We start from the raw sequence: 21,607 nt of genomic DNA, 5'->3' as shown, positions 1-21,607 counted from the left end.
TCGTCTCTCCTGCACTACCTTTTTGTTAACTTAAAACATATTTCCTGACTGAATGTTTTCGTGATTTAAAGGTACCAAGGATTGTTTAGAGACTACATTGTTGTTTTCTAGCTTGGAGAAGCAACATCAACTTGGGATGCAGATTCACCAGTATATGTACATGCGTCTCATAGGGGGGGAGCTCTTGCACGGATGTAAGACCATTTTGCTTCTGTCGGTTATAGATTTTAGAGTGATGATTTGCTTAAATTCGTTTCCATGCATAAAATCAACATCTAATGGAGTGTTAGCAAATTTTTTTACCTTTGTTATTGTAATTGGGAGCTATGAATACCATATCAATAGATTTAGTATATTTTGATTGCATAGTTTCTTTTCTGCTATTTTCTGCAGCTCAAATTCAGCTGAAACTTTACAGAACTAGGGGAACACTAATCCATAGAGCTATCCTTTCCTTTGGTACGTTTTTCCTGTAGAACAGGGTAAGCATGATCTGAGTAGTGTATACGGAACACATCACTTAACTGGCCATGTATGTATTTTAATCTATTTGAGACACGGGTAATGTACAAGTTGATTTACATGAGCATGCCCGTGTATGTTTTCACAACCGGGCCCTTATCTTGCAGATCCTTGAAACGAGCCAAGAACCACTAAATTTGTGTGCTCAGGAACATGCAGATCATGTAAGTTTTCTGAAATTAACTTTGGATTATACAAACTTTGTATATTCCTGCAATTCTGATGTTCAAATGCATGCTTCTGTGATGTGCAAAGCGTTATGTGTGGTGATATGTGGTTCTGCTGCTTCCGTGCGAAGCATGATCATATATTTTCATTGCCAGGGCTATGTGGGCTGTGGGGAGGGATTACATTCTCCTGTCCATATTGTGCAAATTATGATCATGCTACCAAAATTCTACCAGAATATTCAAGCCTCATAACTATGTGCTAAACTGCTTGTCAACATAATTTCAGGACCATAATGTCACTTTGGATGCTTCTCCCCAAGATTTGAATCTGGAGCCTGGCGCAGGTGTTGAAGGGATGGTTGGATTTTTATTGATAATGCATCTGGAACTAATTCACTCAGCTTTGTCCCTCCTGGGAAGGCAACCTCTTGATAGTTAATGATTTTGGGTGCATGTATAGATAGCATGTTGTAACAAGTTTTTTTTGTTACTCAGCGTGACCAACATTGCTTGTACATATTGGTCAAGGTGTTCTACTTGCAATAACTAACTTCAGCTATAGCTTTTTTTTGAATTTGGTTTTAAGTTGACCATGTATCTGATGTATGTGTTCATTCATTATGAATTTGATGTATATGATGAATTTTGGATGTGATTTATAAATTTGAAATATTGCTTTGAATTTAATTATTTGAATTATGGTATATATGAATTTTAATTTATATTCAAATTGCATCTTTGTACAGGAAAGGTATGAATATGATGTATCCCTAGGATATTGTTTAAACATCTGGTAGGGAAAGAGCTCTAGGGAAAGTTGTGGGATGGCATAATTTAGAATTTTATTATTATTATTTTTTAGAAAAGGAGGACGACCTCCGGCCTCTGCATCTGGGCGATGCATACGGCCATTTTATTAATTATTGACACAAGACCGTACAGAGTCATACAACACTAAGTCTAAAGCCACCAAAACAAGCAACAACTGTCGCTATCCCTATCCAGTTGATGTAGGGGCGCTGAAAGTCTGGGCCTAATACCAAACAGACCATGCAGCCAAACCTAAACATCTAAAGACTTGAGGTCCCACCCAGGACGCCTGCCTGGTATGGGCACCCACCAGTCCGGCGTGCTTCTCAACCAGGACCCCTGCCGGGTATGAGGCCGCCGCAGCCGCCTGCCACCAATCCATCTTCAGAGCTGTACTGTTGCACCGACCTTGCCAGGCCTATCTGCCATCAACGCCACCGTGATGCCAGACAGCTTCCACCTCCTGCACGAGTCCATCTCCGCGCATCAGACGCCGAGTCTCCACAGCGCCACGCCGCCGAGATCCGCCACCATCAATGTGTAAGATGAAGCACCGCTCCACCAAAGTCACCGTCCTCTAGTCCCTCGAGCCCGTGTGCGCCTCCAAGAATGACGCCCCCAGGGGGGAACGACACCAGAGAGCCGCCGTCATCCGATCTACTGATCTAGGGTTTCCCCCGGAGGTAGCAGAGAGTGGCCTTAAACTTCTCCACGACGATGCCTTCAGGAAGGGAACGACGCAGAAGCGTCGCGATCGCCGGCCTTGGCAATCGCCAATAGCAGGTTTTCACCCAGATTTGATTGAAGACCTCCATCCCTCGTGCACGGGTCGCCAAACCGCCGGGCACGCACCACCGGAACCACGAGCCGTCGGCCGACCCCAAAGCGTTGCCGCCGCGAGGTCAGCTTTGGCTGGGGCGCCGGCAGCCATCCCCTCCCCCCGGCCCATCCCACAAGAGGAGGGGAAGGACGAGGCCGCCACCGCCCGCAGGCCGCCCCAACCGGATCTGGATCGAGCCGTCGCCGTCACCACACCAGCCGAGCACCACCGAGGAGCAGCCCATCACGCCACCCGCACACCCGCGCGCCCTGCGCCGATGAGGGGCCGCGCCGCGGCGCCCCGCGAGAACGCCGTGACCAGATCCAGGTCGGCCGGCCCGCGCCAGCCCTCCCGAACGAGGCGATGAAGACGCCCCGCCGCCGCCGGCGCCGGGCGGGCTTCGCCCGGGCGCGCCCTCTGGCGGCGGCGGGAGGAGGAGGAGAGGAGAGGTGGAGAGGCGGCCGGTGGCTAGGGCTCCTCCCCTGCCGCCCGCGGGAGCGCCAGAGGAGGTTACGGGAGGAGGTTGTGCCTGAAGAAGTAGAAGGATCGAACCCTGGCATAATTTAGATGGACCCCACAATCTTTCCCTAAGGTTTGTGCCCCTAGGTAAAGATGGTTTCCCTAGAGCTTACCTCACGCACTCTAGGGAAAGAGCTCTTTACCGACTATACTATACCTAGGGTTCTTTACCTAGGGCAAGCTCTAGGTAATGTCTTTCCCTATGGTTTTTCACCTAGGGTATATGGCCCTAGGTAAAATGTGGATTTGTAGTAGTGGCATTCCTCCGCTTCCAAAGATGCCAGCAGCATAACATGGTGAAGGCATGTGGCGACGCCGCACCGACAGCCCCGGAGACGTCAAAGTGGTGCAGGGCACGGACCGTCGCTCCCGCGGTGGAGAGACGCAGGGCACACCAGAATGCCTGAGCGTAGGGGCACCCGAAGATCAAGTGATCAGGAGTCTCGAGCGCAGCACCGCACTCAGGGCAGGCCGAATCGTGCGGCTCCACGATGTGCTTTTTCAGCAGGTTGTCGCGGGTATGGATCCGCTCAAGAGCAAGCAGCCAGGCGAAGAACTGTACTCTGGAGGGAGCCCGGGAACTCCAAAGGAAGGCGGCAGTCTCGGCAACCTCGCCGCCGAGGCGGAGGAGGCCATAGACCTGACTGGAGGCCAGTTGCCCCTTCGGCTTCGCGCACAGCACCAGGGACCGATGGTCCTCTGCGCAATGAGAGGGAGCAAGAGGAGGCGCTCCCTAGAGGCCGCGACGGGGAGCCGCGGCACCAGGACCGCGTCAAGCCCAATAGTGCGGACCGCCCAGACCGACACCTCCGTGCAGGCATGGGAGGCAAGTGCCGGGAAGGCACATCGCAAGGGGCCACAGGGCAGCCAGTGATCCTCCCAAAAGGCGGTCATACGCCGGTCATCGACGACGACTCGGGAAAGCGATCGGTAGAGAGGCACGAGACTCCGGAGGTGAGCCCAATGCTCGCCGGCCAGCGAGGAGCCGTGCGCATCCAGGAGTAGGCTCTCACCGAGCGAGGCCCAGACCCACGACGCCCACCTGGAGAGGGGCAAAGTGTGGAGTCTGTGGAGGACCTTCAGCAGGAGCGAGTCATTTTGGAAGGCAAGGTCGTGGACCCCCAGACCGCCCTCCGCCTTCGCACGACACACCCAATCCCAAGCGACGAGGCATTGCGCCCCAGACGCGCGATCAACAGCATTCCACAGGAAAGCCCGGCGCAGGGAGTCGAGCGCGGCGACCACCTTCTTGGGGAGCTTGAGCGCACCCATAGCATATGACGGGAGGGCATCCAAGACTGCGTTGATAAGCACGAGCCGCCCAGCCGGAGAGAGCAGGCGAGCACGCCAGCCGGCCAGGTACCGATCCACTTTGGCGATGATGAAGTGGAAGTCCGCGAGCGACAGCTTGGAGCACGACAGAGGGAGCCCCAAGTAGGTTTGCGGGAACCCCTCCACCTTGCATCCAACTGCCGCGACGACTGCGGCCAGGGTGTCGTCATCGATGCTCATCGGAACCAGAGTGCTCTTGGAATAGTTGATGAGGAGGCCGGTGGCAGCAGCGAAGTCATCGAGTGTGGAGCGGAGCCGCGCCGCCGCGCGCGGACAAGCGCGCATGATGATCAGCGTGTCGTCGGCGTACTGCAGAACGAGCGGCGGTCCCCGTCCACCAACGGGAGTCGCATCAAGGTGTCCCGACGAATCAACCTTTGGAGCACGTCGGCGACAAGGAGGAAGAGGTACGGGGAAACGGGGTCCCCCTGGCGCAGCCTGCAGCGGAGGGGGAACCACTTCCCCCGGACGCCGTTGAGGAGCACGGCGGAGCACGAAGAGTGGAAGATCGCGCCCATCCAGTCACACCAGAGCTCGGGAAACCCACGCGCCAGCATGATCACACGCAGACTCGCCCAGTTGATGCTGTCGAAGGTTTTGGCGAAGTCGAGCTTGAGCACAAGGGTGGGGCCCCCCCTCGTGAAATAGCACTGCACCATCTCAGCAGCGTAGACGAAGTTCTCGGCGATGCTTCGCCCGGGGATGAAGCCAGACTGATCCTCATCGATGATAGAACTGAATTGCTGCTGCAGCCTAGAGGTGAGGCTGCGGCAGAGGATCTTGACATCAGCGTTCTGAAGGGAGACGGGCCGGAAAGATCCCGGCGGCGGCACCCCCGCCTTCTTCGGGAGCAGGGCGATGAATGCCCGATTGATCCCGTCCAGGCGCGCCGTGCCGGCATGCACCGCATCGATCAGGCGGCAGACGTCAGGGCCGACCATCGCCCAGGCCGCGCGGTAGAAAGCAGGCCCCAACCCATCAGGGCCCGGGGCGCTCGTGCGGTCGAGGCAGAAGGCGGCCTGCTTGACCTCCTCGGGGCCGAAGGGGGCCACCAGAGAGGGCCCGTGGACGCGGGGGGCGGAGCCGTACAGGGCCTCCACATCAAAGCGCCAAATGGGCGCTGTCACACGGCCCAGAAGGCCGGAGTAGAAGCCCAAAAGGGCCTCGGCCTTCTCTGCATGCCCCATGACGTGAGCTCCACCGACGTCGAGGACGCGGATGCAGTTGGTGCGCTGGCGTTGAGAAGCGTTCGCGTGGAAGAAACGCGTGTTCTCATCGCCGTCGCGCACCCCCTTGCACTTGCCCCGCATCTTCCAGTAGGCAGCTTGACGCCGAACAGCAGCATCCAACGCACGAGTTGCGTCGACACGGAGGGAGGCCTCATCTATAGAAAGGCATCGACATTCTTCCAAGAAATCCAGAAGATCAATCAGAAAAACACAGTCATTACTAAAAGTGGGAACGTAACGGTGTTGCCGTTTCCAAGTCTTGGCCGCGGACCGGAAAGCCTTCTTATGAGAGGCCAGGTCCCCGGCCGCGTCCCGGCCACGGCGGCTCCCCGTCCAGGAAGGCAGGGTGGTGGGGAGGAAGAGGGGGTCAGTCAGCCACGCTGTCTCGAAGAAGAAGCGAGTGGAGGCCGGGATTTTCGAGGAGGCGGTGACCACGAGGGGGGCGTGATCGCTAGTGGCCCGAGGGCGCGAACAGAGCGAGGAGTCCGGGAAGAGGGCATCCCATCCGGTGTCGAAAAACACCCGATCAAGCCGAGCAAGGGTCGGGGGGTGCGCTTGTTGGTCCAAGTAAAGAGACGGTCAGAGAGGGGCAGCTCAAGCCAAGCGAGCTCCGTAATCATGGAGTTAAAGGAGGCTGCTCTCGCAGCGTCGAAACGCGGGGTGCTCTTCTCGTGGGGCGCCCGAATGAGGTTGAAATCACCCAGGACAAGCCACGGGGGAGAGACCGTGCCCGCGACTTCACGGATGTCCCCCACAAAAGCCTGAGTGAAAGAGTGGTCAGCGGGCGCGTAAACGTTCGTGATCATAAAAGAGAGGTCTGTGGAAGTGGAGCGGAGGACCGTGGTGAGAGAGTAACGGGAGGAGGAGGAGGAAACCATGGCGAAGAGACGGGGATCCCAGGCGGTGACAGTCCCACCGCGGCTCCCATCAGCATCGCGGACGGCGAAAGCAGAGAGGCGACTGGGGAGGAAGGAGGCTAGCTTGAACGAATCAAGAGTAGCCAATTTCGTTTCTTGGATACAAGCAATACAGGGACTGATCGAGTCGACGGCCGCGCGCACCCGATCACACTTATCCGACTCACCCAAGCCCTGGACGTTCCAAGAAAGAAAAGAGAGAGTTACACTGGAGGGTTAGACATGGAGACACCAAGACAGCACCCGAACACAGACACACACGGCTAGGCTAGCGATACACCTCCCAAACAGGGGGAGGGGGCCAGAGGAGGCGCCAATGGGGCTCCCCGCCGGGGCGGGGCGGTGACATACCGGACGGCTACACATCGGCAGCGCGGTTCACCGAGGAGGAGGGGATGGAGGCAGCGGCACGCAGCTCGGCCAGCGCCTTCTTGCTCAAAGGACGGGCCACCGCCTCCACCATCTTGAGACGGAGGGCTTTGCCCTGCAGACGGGGCGAGCAGCCGAGGAGCGCCTCTTTCAATATTTACAACACCATACAATACAACATTGCTTCACAAAACGTAAGACATTTGGAGATGTGACAACGGAGGACACTGAATCATGTACGTGCCAGTTTCCTTCACCTTATGTAGCATGCCATTCAGTTTTACCACATCTTTTCTTCTTGTTTGTAAGGCACCAATCCAATTGATTGAACTGGCGCCGGAAGTTTGCAGATTATATGAGGAGGCAGATCGTCCAGTTCTAGATAGCAATTGTTTCCTTCAGCATATCCCGTAGTTCGTCCTTGATGTGTTGGGGCACATCCTCGCTGCTATGCTTGACCACTGTAAGCTCAACAAGGTTCGGTCGGACCTTGCGAACATCCCATCCAGCCTCAGGCCATTTGACAGTGCCATCTAGCACTACTATCTGAAGATTTTGAAGATGCTGCCCAGTGAAGACACATGAAGGGATCTTATCACCTTGCAGCTTCAAGTTGCCAAGGAGATGCATCCTTGTGAGAGCACTCTCCAATGCAGCCTTGTGTTCGCTACGTTTGAAACCATGCAGCTCCAGTGATCGGAGTCTCGTCATCTTGTGTAGTGGACAATTCAATGGGTCCCATCCTCCTTCTTCGGCAGGCTTCACACCGTGCAGGGTTTGTAGCTCATCCAATTCTTCCTTAATGGTCTCTGGAAGCATGAGGTTGTCCGCAAGCACATGACGGAGCACCTTTATCTGCCAGAAGCATGGGTCAATCTTCTCCACTTGAGTGTTCCTTATGTCCAGCGTCTGCAGATTTAGTAGTCTTCTAATGCTCGATGGGAGCTTCTTCAAATTCCTGCATTCAACACGCAGGTACCGCAAATGGACCATGTCACCGATCTCATCAGGCAACCTATCAAGCCTCAGACCCCTTACGGAGATTAGGCGCAGAAACTTGGACCAGCGCAGAAACTTGAGATCATGGCAATACTTCTTGCTCAGACCAGTGCTATATATGCTCCTATACTCAACGTAGCATATGAAGGAATGCAACTTATGGAACTTGTTAGTGAAAATGGTAAATCTGCCCTCGAGACTCTGGTAGGAGAGTCGGCGCACTGACGGTGGTACAAAGGCATCGTGTATGTCATGAACCTCAATGAAGCCAGCCTCGTGAGCCTCTGAATGCAGGAATCCATGGAGGCTTTTGTGGACGCTGATCTTCGTGATGATTCCGGCGGCGTTCATCTCTTCAACCTGAACAAGGCATCTCAAGACCAGCTCCTTGATGTAATTGTGGCCTATCTCCTCCATAATCTTGCCTTTCTGTGGCTTGATGAATCCCTCGGCTATCCACATGAACACCGTGATATTGGCATGCATAATGACATTTTTGGGGTAAGCAGCCAAGTAGAGGAAGCATGACTTAAGGTCGTTAGGGAGGTCTTCAAAGCTTGCCCAGAAGACCCTCTCAATCGTCCTTTTTGTGGACATGTTAGCTCTCACTGCAGGTCTCGTCTGCCACTCGATACTCTTCTCCTTGGACAGTATAGCTTGAACTATCTTGCTGCCTACACCATCTTGTTCTTCTTCCATTCCTGGTCCAAGCCTAAGTTGTTGCAGCACGGCTTCCCACTGTCCTGGCTTCTCCTTGAATCGGAGTAGACCAGCAAGAACCACTATAGCCAGAGGGTAGCCTCCAGTTATATCATACACAATTTTGTTGTACTTGGACATATCTTCCTTTCGACCAGATTGTTCTTTCCTAAAGGCCCTTGAATAGAACAGTTGCCCACTTCTTTTTTCATCCAAACGGCTCAACTGGTGGACTCCGTTGATGCCCTGGTTGTTCATGGTATTAGCATGCCAAGCCACTTCTTCGCTCTCAATGTCCAATATTAGCACCACCCTGCTACCATTATTATCATCTGGTAGGCTCGCCCTCACACGATTGAGCATGGTTTTGCAGGATAAGCCACTTATGACCACCAAGTACCTCCTTTCTGCCAGGAGGAATCGGAGCTTATCACCGATAAGCATGCCGTTATCATGCTGAGGTTCTTGTCTTCCTTTATGTGCTTCATCATAGATTCTTTTAAGGAGATCTTCTGTGGTGGAATCCTCCGTCATGCGGTATGAAACTCGAATTTTGAAATGATCAGTCACCTTCCTATTATGATAGATATTGTGTACCACTGTCCTCTTTCCCACACCACTGTCCCCAAATATGGATATGAACATTTGCTGAGGGTGATCTCTCTGAAGCAACATTTGCTGAAGTGCCCTCACATCATCCTGAAAGCCCACGGCGTTCTCATAGCCATCCCACCTGTTCATTGAGTACTATTGTTAATGTCCAACGATCTTTGATGTTAGATGTACTACAGAACAATATTACAATCATCTTATTTAACATTTCCAATAAACATTCAGATTTATTGCATAGAAAGATGAAGCTAGATTTGTGGCAATGGATTTTTTGACAAAGGGTTGATTTTAATAGCTCAAAATGGAGCATCAAGAGAATAAAAACACTATAAGCACACACCCGACCTCTGCATAACTTGAATGCACACAACCAACACTGACACACAAAAACACGCCGACAACTAGCAAAGTCATAAAAGACCAAAGCTATGTGTGGGCGAGGAAAAAACCAAAGTGTGCAGATTCGATCGGCAAACTATAGCAATGACCATATCCGCACCAACATCTCATGACACCACATTGACTACGAAATTCTTCAACGGCAACGCCTTGAGAAACAGATCGACGCTCATGCGCTGCCATCACCAGATTCAACCATCAAGGCCAAAATCTAGGGTTTCATCCTGAAAAATCAGTCCAAGCATATCCGAGCAATGTCTTCAACAAGGTAACGACGGAGAAAGACGTCGCCATTGCCAGGTATAACCAACTCGGGTCAGACATAGGCTTTCACCCCGAAGCTTAGGACCAGGTGCATGTAGCATCACCATCGAAGTCACTCATGTATTGTCGCCACCACTTTTCCGTGATTCCAACAATTACATGCGATGTGACTGCCGTCATTGCACAACCATCCCTTTCCGTCAAGTCTTCGTCCATAGTTTGCATCTCACCACCGAAGTCAACCACTGGATCTGGAGAGATAAATCCTCTCTGAAGACCTTTCAGTGACCACCGTCGTCATGGAGCCGAGCACAGTCTGCAGCCACCACCCCTGGCCGACCGGGTCTAAATCACCACCAGATCTGACTTAGGTAACCACGTCGGGTCAGCCATGGACGGCGTTGAAGCTGCGGCCACCCAACATCAGATCCATAGGGAACAACGACTAGCCCACACATCACTGGTGCAGATTTTGTGCGCCATGACGGTTGCGGAGCAGATCGGAGTGCGAATGAATCTGTGTAGTGAAGGCTGAAGCCCACGCCAACTGCGCATGGCAAACCTCCATCCCGATGAAGCACCACCTGACGAAGCCAGAACTGGCGCATGATCGCTCGAACTGTCACGCCCTGCGGCCGACTGTCGCCTGCACCACCACACAGCCAAAGCCCCCGGGCGTCGCCCCGGCAGCCGCTCGTCACGAGCACCGGCAACCACCCCTAGCAGCGCCTACCAGCCTCCGGTAGCACCAATAGAGCCGCCGCACACGAGACCCAACAGCCCCGAGGACGAGCAGGTCTGTCAACTGTCACCGCTCCAGATCCATGGGGGCACATGGGAGAAGTCACCTCCCCACCAGATTCACCAGAGGCGTGTGAGGGAAAGGCCTCGCCACTACCAGGGCCGTGCGGGCTTTGCACGACACCGCTGTCTGGTGGCAGCGAAGGGAGGGTAGCAGGAGGAGGACGGTCGGAGGAGGAGACCTATGTGCCCGCCCGTGCCACTCCTAGAGAGCGGCGCGGGGTTGGGAGCAATTTGTGTCCTCATTAACTAGCTAGTTCCACAGTAGTGAGTATCAGAAACTAGCTAGTTTCACGATTAAAAATACACAAGCCACAACAACATACCCAGTCCTAGATTTATATTCTTATTAATATTACACTTCAGTTTAACAGTAAGGCTAGCCTAACTGGTACTTCATGGGACTGCACAATATAAAAACGGTATGGACATTCGTTTGTGTAAGGCATCAGCAAATACTTATGATCAATTATTCCTACATAAATTAATACCAGTACTCAGATATGTGGCCATCTAGACACAAAGGAAAACCTTCCTAAGAGTTCATTCTTCAACTAGAGGCAAGTTGCTTTTAGTTCCACTATAAGAAGCTCGCACATAAGAAAGCTACAACAGTTCTATAAAAATAAAGTTTGGACTACAGCACGCATGCCGCAAGAAATTGTCTTACGGCATGCACACTCCCATTTTGGTAAGTTTCCATTTTTAATATATGCTATTTTTGGAAAGTTACCGTTTTAAGAAATTTTTCTTCTGCCAATCACTAGAAGACAAAATAGCTTACGTCATCTAGCACGCAAACTTATTTATAGAACCTGAAAATGTCATCTTTGCCAAACTGTGTATCGAAATCAAAATCCGATTTCCTTGGTGTGTTCGTGGGAATTAAATCATGAAAACTAGATCCCGCATGACCATATTTGGTCGGTGATTTCCAGAAAGCAACTTAGTACAAAACATAAGCAACTTTGTTGACTAGAAAAGCAACTTTGATTAAAATTGAAGCATCAAATTAAGCAACCAAGTTCCATGAAAAAGCAACACTCATGACTAAAAAGCAACCCTAATTATAATTTATTAGGATTGGAAGAGGTAAAAAAGATTTAAGAAACACTTGTTACACTAATAAAAAAATTTAAATTGAAGCAACAAAATAATTAAGCAACAGAGCTTTTTCAAAAGCAACACTAGTTAAATGGAAGTAGAGCTTTCTGAAAAAGCAACTCGGCTATGCCAAAAAAAGAACTCTGATGTAAAAAAGCACTAGTGGTTAAATTTTTCGACAAAGGGTGAATTTTATTGACTCAAAATGAAGCATCAAGTGGATACAAACAAAATAAGCACACTCTTGACATCTGCATAGCTAGGATGCATGTAGCCACTACGAACATGCACACACGCACGCGCGCGCACGCGCACACACACACACACACAAAACGCCGGCAAATAGCAAAGTCCCATATGACCAAACCTATGCCTAAGCGAAAAAAAAGAAAAAAATCCATGGTTGAAAAACTACAACTATGACCATATCCGCACAACCATCTCATGACACCACAAAGACAATAGACAATGATGTTTTTCAATAGTAACGCCTTCAAGAAGGGAGTGTCGCTCAAGCACCATCGTCACCGGATCCAACCACTAAAGGCCAGATTCTAGGTTTTCACCCTGAAGAACCATTCATCCGAGCAATACCTCCAACAAGGTAACGACGCAAAACTATCGCCATTTACGCGCGTGCTCTGGGCCCGCCCCAAACACACGAGCATACGCGGGTGCGCAACATCACGCCAACGCCATCACCGTCCCCATCCCCATCCCTGCCACCACCACTTCCCATGACCGATGAGAAGGAGGCGGAGCTCATGAGGCGGCTGATGGAGGACTCCATGAACACCCACGGCGAATGATAAGGTGAGAGGATTTGGTGGTTCACAGTGGAGGGGCACGTCGACGGTACTAGTCCTTAGACCCTAAGGCTCTTGCCTCTCAACAAAGGCGGAGCCGGAAAATATTTGAAGCCCATGCAAACTACACCTTTATCCGACAACAACTCACTAACTTACTTTATACATTATTTCTTTATTAGTTTTAACTTTAGTTAGCATAAGGTAATTACTGCCCGACACCTGCCCAGGCAGCAAGGATGGTGGCTCCACCTATGCCTCTCAATCTGATAGGCTTCATGAGTATAAAACTAAAATCTAATGTATTCTATCTCTTGGAAACCCCACATGTAGGATTGCAAATAAAGAAGAAAAATAATATTATGAGTGTCGCATACCATGCTGAAGTTGCTGTCGTTGAAGATGTCAATGTTGCTAATGGTGTATGCTCGATCTTGTATTCCTTTTGGTTCTCTGAAATTTTCTTCAGTCTTCTATTGATTCTTTTGATTCGGGCAGAAAAGACATGTCGAATGATGACTTGGTTCCAGAAACCAGTCAAGTATTTGCGCCACATTTTCCAACCATGATAACCATGTCTTTTTAGCTCAACCTATCATTAAACGCATTGCAGAAAAACAAAAACAAAAACTCTTATTGGACGAAACAATCAAGCAGGAACTACAAACGCTTCCCTGATCTAAAAAATGAGTCACAACCACCCACTTTGACTTTAAGTGGTATACCTTTCACCAATCTTCAATATAAAAAAGTATGCCCACACTTAATCTTTGCATATACGGTTACTGCTAAACATTTGTCCTCGTTTCTGATATTTAATTACCATTTATGAAGTCGCATTATATGTAGAATTAACTAGCATGAATTTATGTTACTACGATTAGGAGCATAAATTGATCAAATATGGTAGAGAAGGAAGGAATTATCATAAAAAGTCACATCTTTTAGAATCAAAAATGGGCGTGGATAATCCAGGATATGAATACACATGCATACATTGTCAAACCTCAATTTCAAAACAAGTATAGAACAAAGTGAATACTGATAGTCTCAGAAAAGGATAGGTGCCAACATATTTTGTGTGACTCGGTCCTACCATGTTTATTGCTAAAACAGAAAATGATTATAGAAATAAATACATATTTTAAAAATAAAATAAATATTGTTTGGAAAAAATTCAAATGAAAAATATTTTCCATGAATATTTCATTTGAAATAATGTAATTTAAAATAAATACTCTTAATTTATTCACTGCCAAATCTAAATCTAAGATGAATATTTGGCTATAGATATGATCCAATTTTGAATAGCTATGATGCATCCTAGTCCGGTCGAGATCAAGCATACGGTCATTTCAATTTACGCATTTAACTATGTTACGATGACTAGAAAAAAAGACGAGAGGTTAAAGAAGCAAAGTTTGGGTCCCAATCCCCATAAGCATATACTAACTGCTACCCAAATGGTAACTGACGGAGGTTGATGAAAGTGGGAAACTTGCAAAATAATTACTATATCAATGTATGGCACTCTCATAGTTTTCCAAAATATAATGTAAGCTTCATAGGTTTAGATGAAAGTAGTGCTATAACTTCTCTGAACAGAATGTGGTGGTTTGAGTTTAGGCCTTTTAAACGTCTATTTATTGGGGGGACGCTGAATTTGACATATTTGTAAGAGAAACTGCTTTTTCACATTGGTGATTTTGGTTTTAAATTGTACTTTCCCCCCTTCCTTATTAGTCTATACTAGCCATAATCTCGTGCATTTCCACAGGCTACTCAATTATATCCGCAAATTTTCTATTTATGAATTAGTTAGACTATATAAATGTCAAAATATGTTGAGCCTATTATTATACGTTTACGTATTGATATGCACTCAGAGCTTATGTTGCTATTTTAATACATTTTTATATCTTAATGTTTCGAGTTGATCATGATGAGTTTTTACTTTCGAGTTGATTTGGTAAAAAAAATAAGCGTGTTTTGTTTTATTGTATTTATAACCTTTCGTAAACATCCTTGTGAAAAAAACATCTATATTACAATAATTTGAAATATATTAAATATTTTGTATATATCATAAACTGAATAATGTGATCTTCAATTATTTCGCTTTGCATGTGTGTTGGGCTATAGAGTATCTAAATTAGTATCAACTAATAAATCTTTGTTTCACAGGTTACATGAATCTTATATTATACAGTTCTCCATATTCTTGAATTTCAAGATATATCGGAAATATTTGTACCATGCTATAAACAAATGTGCTCATGGGTTTTTGCCGCTTCATTGAATTTTATCTAGCATTGTTTCATATCTTATGTACTCTTATACTATATTGACTGGTTTTATTTTTGCATTTGCTTTGGAATATAAGCTCTAAAAAGACCTTGGCACAACACCTTTTTTATCTCTTAAAGCTTTATGTATGCTGAAATATGCTGAATGGAACTTTCATATTTAGGTTTGCACCATTATTTAATTTTTTTGGAGCTAATAAGGAATTCTTGAAAGGTTCCTTTGATTGATTCTACAATCTGGAATTGGAACGATCAAGATCCAAATTTAATTGATGTTTATAAATCTTAGAAAAAATAATTATACATATTTATTTTTTTGTTTACTTTAGCATTTATTTGGTGTTTTTGGAGTTTATTTGTATTTACCAAAAAATAAAATCAAAGAATTGTTTTACTTTTTAAACCACGTGGGAGTTAAGATGCAGTCAACTTGCATGTATTTTTCCTCCATCAAAAGGGAAAATACTTAGCATATATTAATCTTTTCTCATTTTCTTTTTATTTTCCTACTTAGAATTTCTTAAAGCCCAGTTAGATTTTCGTTCCTTAAATCCAGCTCACCTCTGCATAATAGTGGGCCAAAAAGATCGGAAACTTGCAATATTTTCAATATCTTTTGATTAACCTGGACCATTATAATTTCGTCCCACAAAAAAGAAATGGTTAGGATTTTTTTTCCTTTTTATCTGATTAATGTGAGAATTTTTAGAGAGTCTCAACATTACATATAGATAGAATTTTTAATTGATTAGTAAAGTAACAGATAGATAGATAATAGGTTTTAAGTTTGCGTTAACTCAAACTCAAAATTCTAGCAAAAAGTATTAATATCTACGTCATCAAGGCAATATCATTAAATTTCTCATAAATTATATTTTTATGATAATTTTTTCTGGTATTGTAGATGTTAATAAATTTTACTATGATTTTAATGAAACTTAATAAAATTTGATTTAAAACAAACCAAAAATGCAATAAAATTTGATTTGAAACAAATCCAAAATGCAGACTAATATAAAACAGAGAACATTGACCTGATGTCCAAAACAAGCAAAAACCTGGATTTTGTTATATGAAGAAATCAAGCATATTTTATAGCAAAAAAAATCTGAAGTACTAGTAATTCTAGAATGATAACTGTACAATAATTATAGGCTTGTGCATGCATATTGAAGGGCTGACGACTGATATGACGGTAACCACTAAGGATAAGCATCCCCTAAAAAACCTCCGTCCAAAAATAAATGTCTCAATTTATATTAGTTTTAATACAAAATTGTACTAAGGTTGAGACATTTATTTGGGGACAAAGGGAGTAGGAAATAACATAAGCGTGGCAGCCCTAACCTCGTAGAAGAATTCGTCGAGCGCATCCTCGGCCTCGAAGGCGACGTCACGCGTCTGGCGCACCCACACGCGAGTCAGCCCGTCGGTGCCGGTCCGGCGCTTGCGGTCGGCGTCGCGGATGAAGGCCTGCAGCCACTCCAGACGGTCGCGCAGCAGCATCATGTTGTCGCCCACCTCGAGCAGTATCTTGGCCTCGCTCGCCGCCAGCTCCCCGAACTTGGAGAGCACCGCCGCCACCGCGCTCTCGGCCATGATTTTCTCTGTTGGCCGAGCGCTCCGTTCTTACGTTCCTGTTTGTATGTGTGATGATCCTCTCTCCGGCAGCAGCTTATAAGAAACACGTGCATATGCCTTTTCCTTTACGTGGAGATTTAGACAAATGCGTCCTTGCTTTCCCGCCTCCAACCGCAAGCAAAGAACCAGACCAGACGCATCAAGCATGCTTCATGAAATCATTAAAGCACCACAAGGGTCCCCAGTGCCCTAAATCCCATGCAGGACCAACACACTTTCTTCCTCTTGAAGGAAGGAATGACGATCTCACCTTCTTGCCACGAGAGTCTCCTCAGCCGCCGTCCTCCGGCGGCGGCTCTTCTGCGTCGACCACCTCGGTCGTCGGTGATGAGGAGGGTCGCTGGATCCACGCGTTTAGATCGTTTTTAAGCCCTAGTAGCTTAGGTTTTTAGATTGTTCATCGTTTTGACTTCAGCGATGCTGATGGCCGCGCTGAATAAAGAATTTTCAGATCCTTACCCGACGAGACGATTAATTCTATGATTGGGGATGGATTTGAAAACCAAATTGTTCAAGCAAGAATGGTGTCGTGACGGCGTAATCCTCATGATGGACTTGTGTTCTCAGGATGTTTGGTGACAACTTATGTGGCGTTGTGTTGGGGGCTACTGAAAAACGAGGAGATGAATCAGCAATCGACCCCATTACAGACATGTTTATGAGTTTCTTTTATATGGGGTGTTTTTCTTATTACTGTGTCATGAGCACTTTGATGTGCATGTGCTGTAAATTTCAACATTGTATGATGAACACATCGCTTCCTTCTAAATAACTAACATTGATAACTTGAGATTATTCCTAACAAATCGCATACCAGTTTCAAGTATCTTTACGATTAGGATATTTTGCAAAAACAAAAGGATAACTACTATATTTCTGGAGGTTCGGTGTATTTCCTTGAACACCTTATGACAAATCTCTCTCTCACAAGTTAATTATACGATAGTACCACATTTGGGGCGGTGGTGACGAATTGATACCACTTTTGAAAAATTTTACGTGTCAGTACCACGTTTGAGTCGAACCGTTGCGAATCGGGCTAAACCTCGTATTTCTACGTATTGACGCTGGAACTGACCGCCCGGGCCCGCGCGTCAGCTGCCACGCTGGCGAATCGGTACCCGCCCGCTCGCTCGATAGGTGCGGTCCGGCTCGAACCGGACCGGCCCGTGCTCTGTCTCTCTTCCTCCTCGCTCGTGCCTCTCTGCTCGCTCCTCTCTCGCCGCCCTCGTCGGCGCCCGCAGTGTTGCCGGACCGGACCGCCGCCGCCCGCCATGGTTTTCGAAGACGAAAGCAGTGACGACACTTCCAGCCTGCCGTACATGCACTTGACCTCATCCATGGACGGGCTGAGCCAGGTGATTTTCCTTGAGCTAGGTTTAGGGTTAGGGTTACAGATTTGGGGTTTTTTGATTTGATTGATTTCGCTGGGTTTTGATTTGGGCATTTTGTTTGTACGAGCTTCGGCAGGTCCCTTTCAGTGTTGAAGATCCAGATTACCACGGGCTTGAGCTGGAAACGATGTCGGTATGTGAGAAGCACGGGAAGGCATCTGAGAGGCTTGTCGCATTTGATGGAACAGACACAGGGAGAAGGTTCTTAGCATGTGCAGAGCCGGTATGAACTGTAGGCTGATAGTGGGATATTGTATGTCATATTATTCTTCATGCGCACATCCCTCATGTTCCAAGCTAACATGCATAACCTTATCACTTTTACATGAGTTTACAAGAAAAAGTGATAAAGGGAGACTTACATGTCACAAGGATAACTGATCTGCTATATAGTATGTTCACATTAGTAAAAGGGCTGATTATTAGGGCATATTTAACTTGGCAGTGGAATCTTTACTGTCATTTTGTTAGGGCTGATTATTCACTTTTGCAACAGCAGTAGCTTGTGTAGTTTAATGACAGTGGTACTGTTATTTTGCAGTGGGATTGTTTTTGCCCACATGTGAAATATTCAGTTTGAGACTTCTACAGGTTTTAAGTTGTTATTGTGGCATTTTTATGTAGTTGAATGACAGTGGTACTGTTAATTATGTTGCTGTTACTTTTGCTCCTGTTTGTAACTAAATATTGATTGAACTATTAGTTTTATGTTGGGATGCACCTGCTGTTATGTATGTAAATGCTACAAATATTCAGTTGAATGGATAGTATGTACTGCAAATGCTTTGGCAGTTCACCAAGTTTGCAGTTTGAGATTGCTTCTGTAGGTGATTAGCAAAAACTAGTTTAAATCTGTAGCTGACTAGCGTTGTAATTTGTCATGTTGTTATTTAGTGGGTACGTACATCTCAATTACCAGTGTAGCTTAGTGTTGTTATTATTACCAATGTAGAAAGGACAAAACAGTGTTATTGCTTTGCACTAGTTATGCACTAACTTGTTTACTTTTTATCTTTTTTTCTTTTTGCAGGAAGGGCAGAATTGTGGGTTGTTGAATGGGTTGATCACCAGTGGCCCCCAACAATGCAAAATGCATTGTTGAAGCTGTGGGCAATGGTTGAAGATAGCAAGAGTGCTAGGGTGAATGATAATCTTGAAAGTTCTTTCACTATCCACCATCTGACAGAAGAGAAGAACAACCTGGAGGCCAACTATGACAAGCTAGTCCAAGATGTGCATCAGCTTATGAGCTTCCAGGAGGATAGGGTGGTGGATTTCAAACATCTGCAGTCTGCCATTACATATCAGCATGAATGCAGAAGTGAACTGGTGGCTGATATGAATGCACAGATGGCAAAGAAAGATGCAAAGTTTGAGAAGTTTAAGCAGAATTATGATGTGCTACTGAACCTGACAAGAGCTCAAGCTACAGTCATCTAGAACCTGAAGTTGAAGCATATTACTGATAAGCAATTGCTTACTGAAGCTAAGATGAACTTGGAGTTGAAGAATGCAGAGCTCACAAAGTCTGAGGAGAAGCTCACCCAAGATAAGCTAGAGTTGAAGTTTCAGGTTACTGATTTGCTCAAGGGAAAGCAAAAGCATGGTGAAGAGAAGGGGCAGCTAGAGCTTCAGATTGCTGAGCTGATTAAGGCAGAGGAGAAGTTGAAGGAGAAGATCAAGGGGATCCAGGCCATCTTAGAGAAGTGAAGAAAATGAATATGAGAGTAGTGGGCAATGCTGACCTTTTGGGCATGATGGTTGTGTAGTGTATGGCTCTACTAAATGTGAACTTCTCTAAGATGAACTATGGTTGTGTATGTATGTAGTAGATATGCTTTTCATCCTTTTGTGAGAAAAGGATGAACTATGCATCTAAACTCCACTATGTATTGTGAACAATGGTTGTGTACTTTATAATATGTTGAACTATAGTAAGTATTATGTGTTATGATTGCTGGATCAGATATTCTGTGTTATGTTTGCTAGACTTCAGATTATGATTTCTCATGCACTAGGTTTTGATGATTATGTTTGCATTGGAATACTATTTGATGGTTATGTTAGCACTGGATTATTAGATGGTTATGTTATATCATGCATGGAAGCCTATGTTTAGGTGGCTCCGTCGACCCCGAGTCACCGTAAACCCTAATGGTTAGGTTTAGGTGGCTCCGTCGACCCCGAGTCACCATAAACCCTAATGGTTAGGTTTAGTTGGCTCCGTCGACCCCGAGTCACCGTAAACCCTAATGGTTAGGTTTAGGTGGCTCCGTCGACCCCGAGTCACCATAAACCCTAATGGTTAGGTTTAGGTGGCTCCGTCGACCCCGAGTCACCGTAAACCCTAATGGTTAGGCTTAGGTGGCTCCGTCGACCCTGAGTCACCGTAAACCCTAATGGTTAGTCTTAGGTGGCTCCGTCGACCCCGAGTCACCGTAAACCCTAATGGTTAGGCTTAGGTGGCTTCATCGACCCCGAGTCACTGTAAACCCTAATGGTTAGTCTTAGGTGGCTCCGTCGACCCCGAGTCACCGTAAACCCTAATGGTTAGGCTTAGGTGGCTCCATCGACCCCGAGTCACCGTAAACCCTAATGGTTAGGCTTAGGTGGCTTCCTCGACCCCGAGTCACCGTAAACCCTAATGGTTAGTCTTAGGTGGCTCCGTCGACCCCGAGTCATCGTAAACCCTAATGGTTAGGTATAGGTGGCTCCGTCGACCCTGAGTCACCGTAAACCCTAATGGTTAGGTTTAGGTGGCTCCGTCGACCCCGAGTCACCATAAACCCTAATGGTTAGGTTTAGGTGGCTCCTTCGATCCCGAGTCACCGTAAACCCTAATGGTTAGTCTTAGGTGGCTCCGTCGACCCCGAGTCATCGTAAACCCTAATGGTTAGGTTTAGGTGGCTCCGTCGACCCCGAGTCACCATAAACCCTATTGGTTAGTCTTAGGTGGCTCCGTCGACCCCGAGTCACCATAAACCCTAATGGTTAGGCTTAGGTGGCTTCATCGACCTCGAGTCACCGTAAACCATAATGGTTAGTCTTAGGTGGCTTCATCAACCCCGAGGCACCGTAAACCCATCTGCTTAGGTTTAGGTTGGTTCATCCACATGACCAAATAGCAAAACAATAACATTAATGTATGAACATAAACCATCAACTATTCCACCCAAGTGGCATCAATCTATGAACCATCAAGTTATCCACCCAAGTGGCATAAATCCATGAACCATTAAGTTATCTCCAACAGAACCATCAAGATATCCATTGGCATCAACACAAGTTGCTTTAGTGGCATCAAACTCTAAATAATACACATGTAGCATGAGCACAAGTTGTTGATGTGTCATCAAAGAAAAATAAAGCACAATGTACCATCAGCACAAGTTGCTTGCAGTGGCATCAAACCAAAATAAAACACAATGTATCATCAACACAAGTTGCTGCAGTGGCATCAAACCAAAATAAAGCACATTGTAGTAGCAGCACAAGTTACTGGAGTTTGCATCACCTTCTGCCACCTCTACTAGCATTGAACCAGGCCATCCATCCAGTGTGTGTGCCATCAGTTGGTGAAGGAGCACTAGAAGTTGAGGCACCATACTGCCTTGGGGCAGAGAAAGGCCTTGAAGAATGAGCACCTCTCCCAGCAGAAGATTGAGCACTAGAAGATGCTCTTCCAGATCCTCTTCCACCACCAGACCTTCTTCCAGCACCTCTACCAGCACCACTTCCACCACCTCTACCAGCACCACTTCCAGTTCTTCCTCCAGCTGGAGCAGCTCTTGGTGTTGGTGCAGGAGCTCTAGTTGTTGGTGCAGAAGTTGTAGTTGTTGGTGGTGTAGGAGCTCTAGTTGTTGGTGTAGGAGCTCTAGTTGTTGGTGCAGGAGC

General features: G+C 47.0%; 1 protein-coding gene, 1 long non-coding RNA gene and 1 pseudogene across 2 annotated transcripts; 2 read left to right on the top strand and 1 right to left on the bottom strand.

The window, feature by feature from the left end:
- Nucleotides 1–173: 173 nt before the first annotated feature.
- On the top strand, nucleotides 174–1,029 carry LOC125548547 (uncharacterized). Its single transcript, XR_007301115.2, has 3 exons — nucleotides 174–194; nucleotides 630–686; nucleotides 979–1,029. It is a non-coding gene; the product is annotated as an uncharacterized LOC125548547 (long non-coding RNA).
- Nucleotides 1,030–6,468: 5,439 nt separating this feature from the next.
- LOC125548546 (putative disease resistance RPP13-like protein 2) lies at nucleotides 6,469–16,305 on the bottom strand. The gene is made up of 3 exons (XM_048712122.2): nucleotides 16,026–16,305; nucleotides 12,750–12,964; nucleotides 6,469–9,119 (listed from the first exon to the last, which is right to left on the bottom strand). Exons 1-3 carry the CDS (start codon nucleotides 16,275–16,277, stop codon nucleotides 7,067–7,069), a joined length of 2,520 nt encoding a protein of 839 aa, XP_048568079.2. The 5' UTR covers nucleotides 16,278–16,305; the 3' UTR covers nucleotides 6,469–7,066.
- Nucleotides 16,306–18,796: 2,491 nt separating this feature from the next.
- On the top strand, nucleotides 18,797–19,499 carry LOC147981856 (uncharacterized; annotated as a pseudogene).
- The last annotated feature ends 2,108 nt before the right edge of the window (nucleotides 19,500–21,607 follow it).

Source organism: Triticum urartu, chromosome 3A (genome assembly GCF_056163025.1).
Source record: "Triticum urartu cultivar PI428250 chromosome 3A, HENAU_Tu73, whole genome shotgun sequence".
NCBI classification, from domain to species: domain Eukaryota; kingdom Viridiplantae; phylum Streptophyta; class Magnoliopsida; order Poales; family Poaceae; genus Triticum; species Triticum urartu.
This window is presented reverse-complemented; position numbering and strand designations above follow the sequence as displayed.

What these genes read in the sequence shown, in the direction of transcription:
- LOC125548546 (XM_048712122.2), bottom strand. Translation starts at nt 16,277, where the DNA reads ATGGCCGAGAGCGCGGTGGCGGCGGTGCTCTCCAAGTTCGGGGAGCTG. An exon ending in TCGACGAATTCTTCTACGAG is followed by an intron (nt 12,965 to 16,025) that starts GTTAGGGCTGCC and finishes GTTTAATGATAG; the next exon opens with GTTGAGCTAAAAAGACATGG. An exon ending in ACGACAGCAACTTCAGCATG is followed by an intron (nt 9,120 to 12,749) that starts GTATGCGACACT and finishes CTCAATGAACAG; the next exon opens with GTGGGATGGCTATGAGAACG.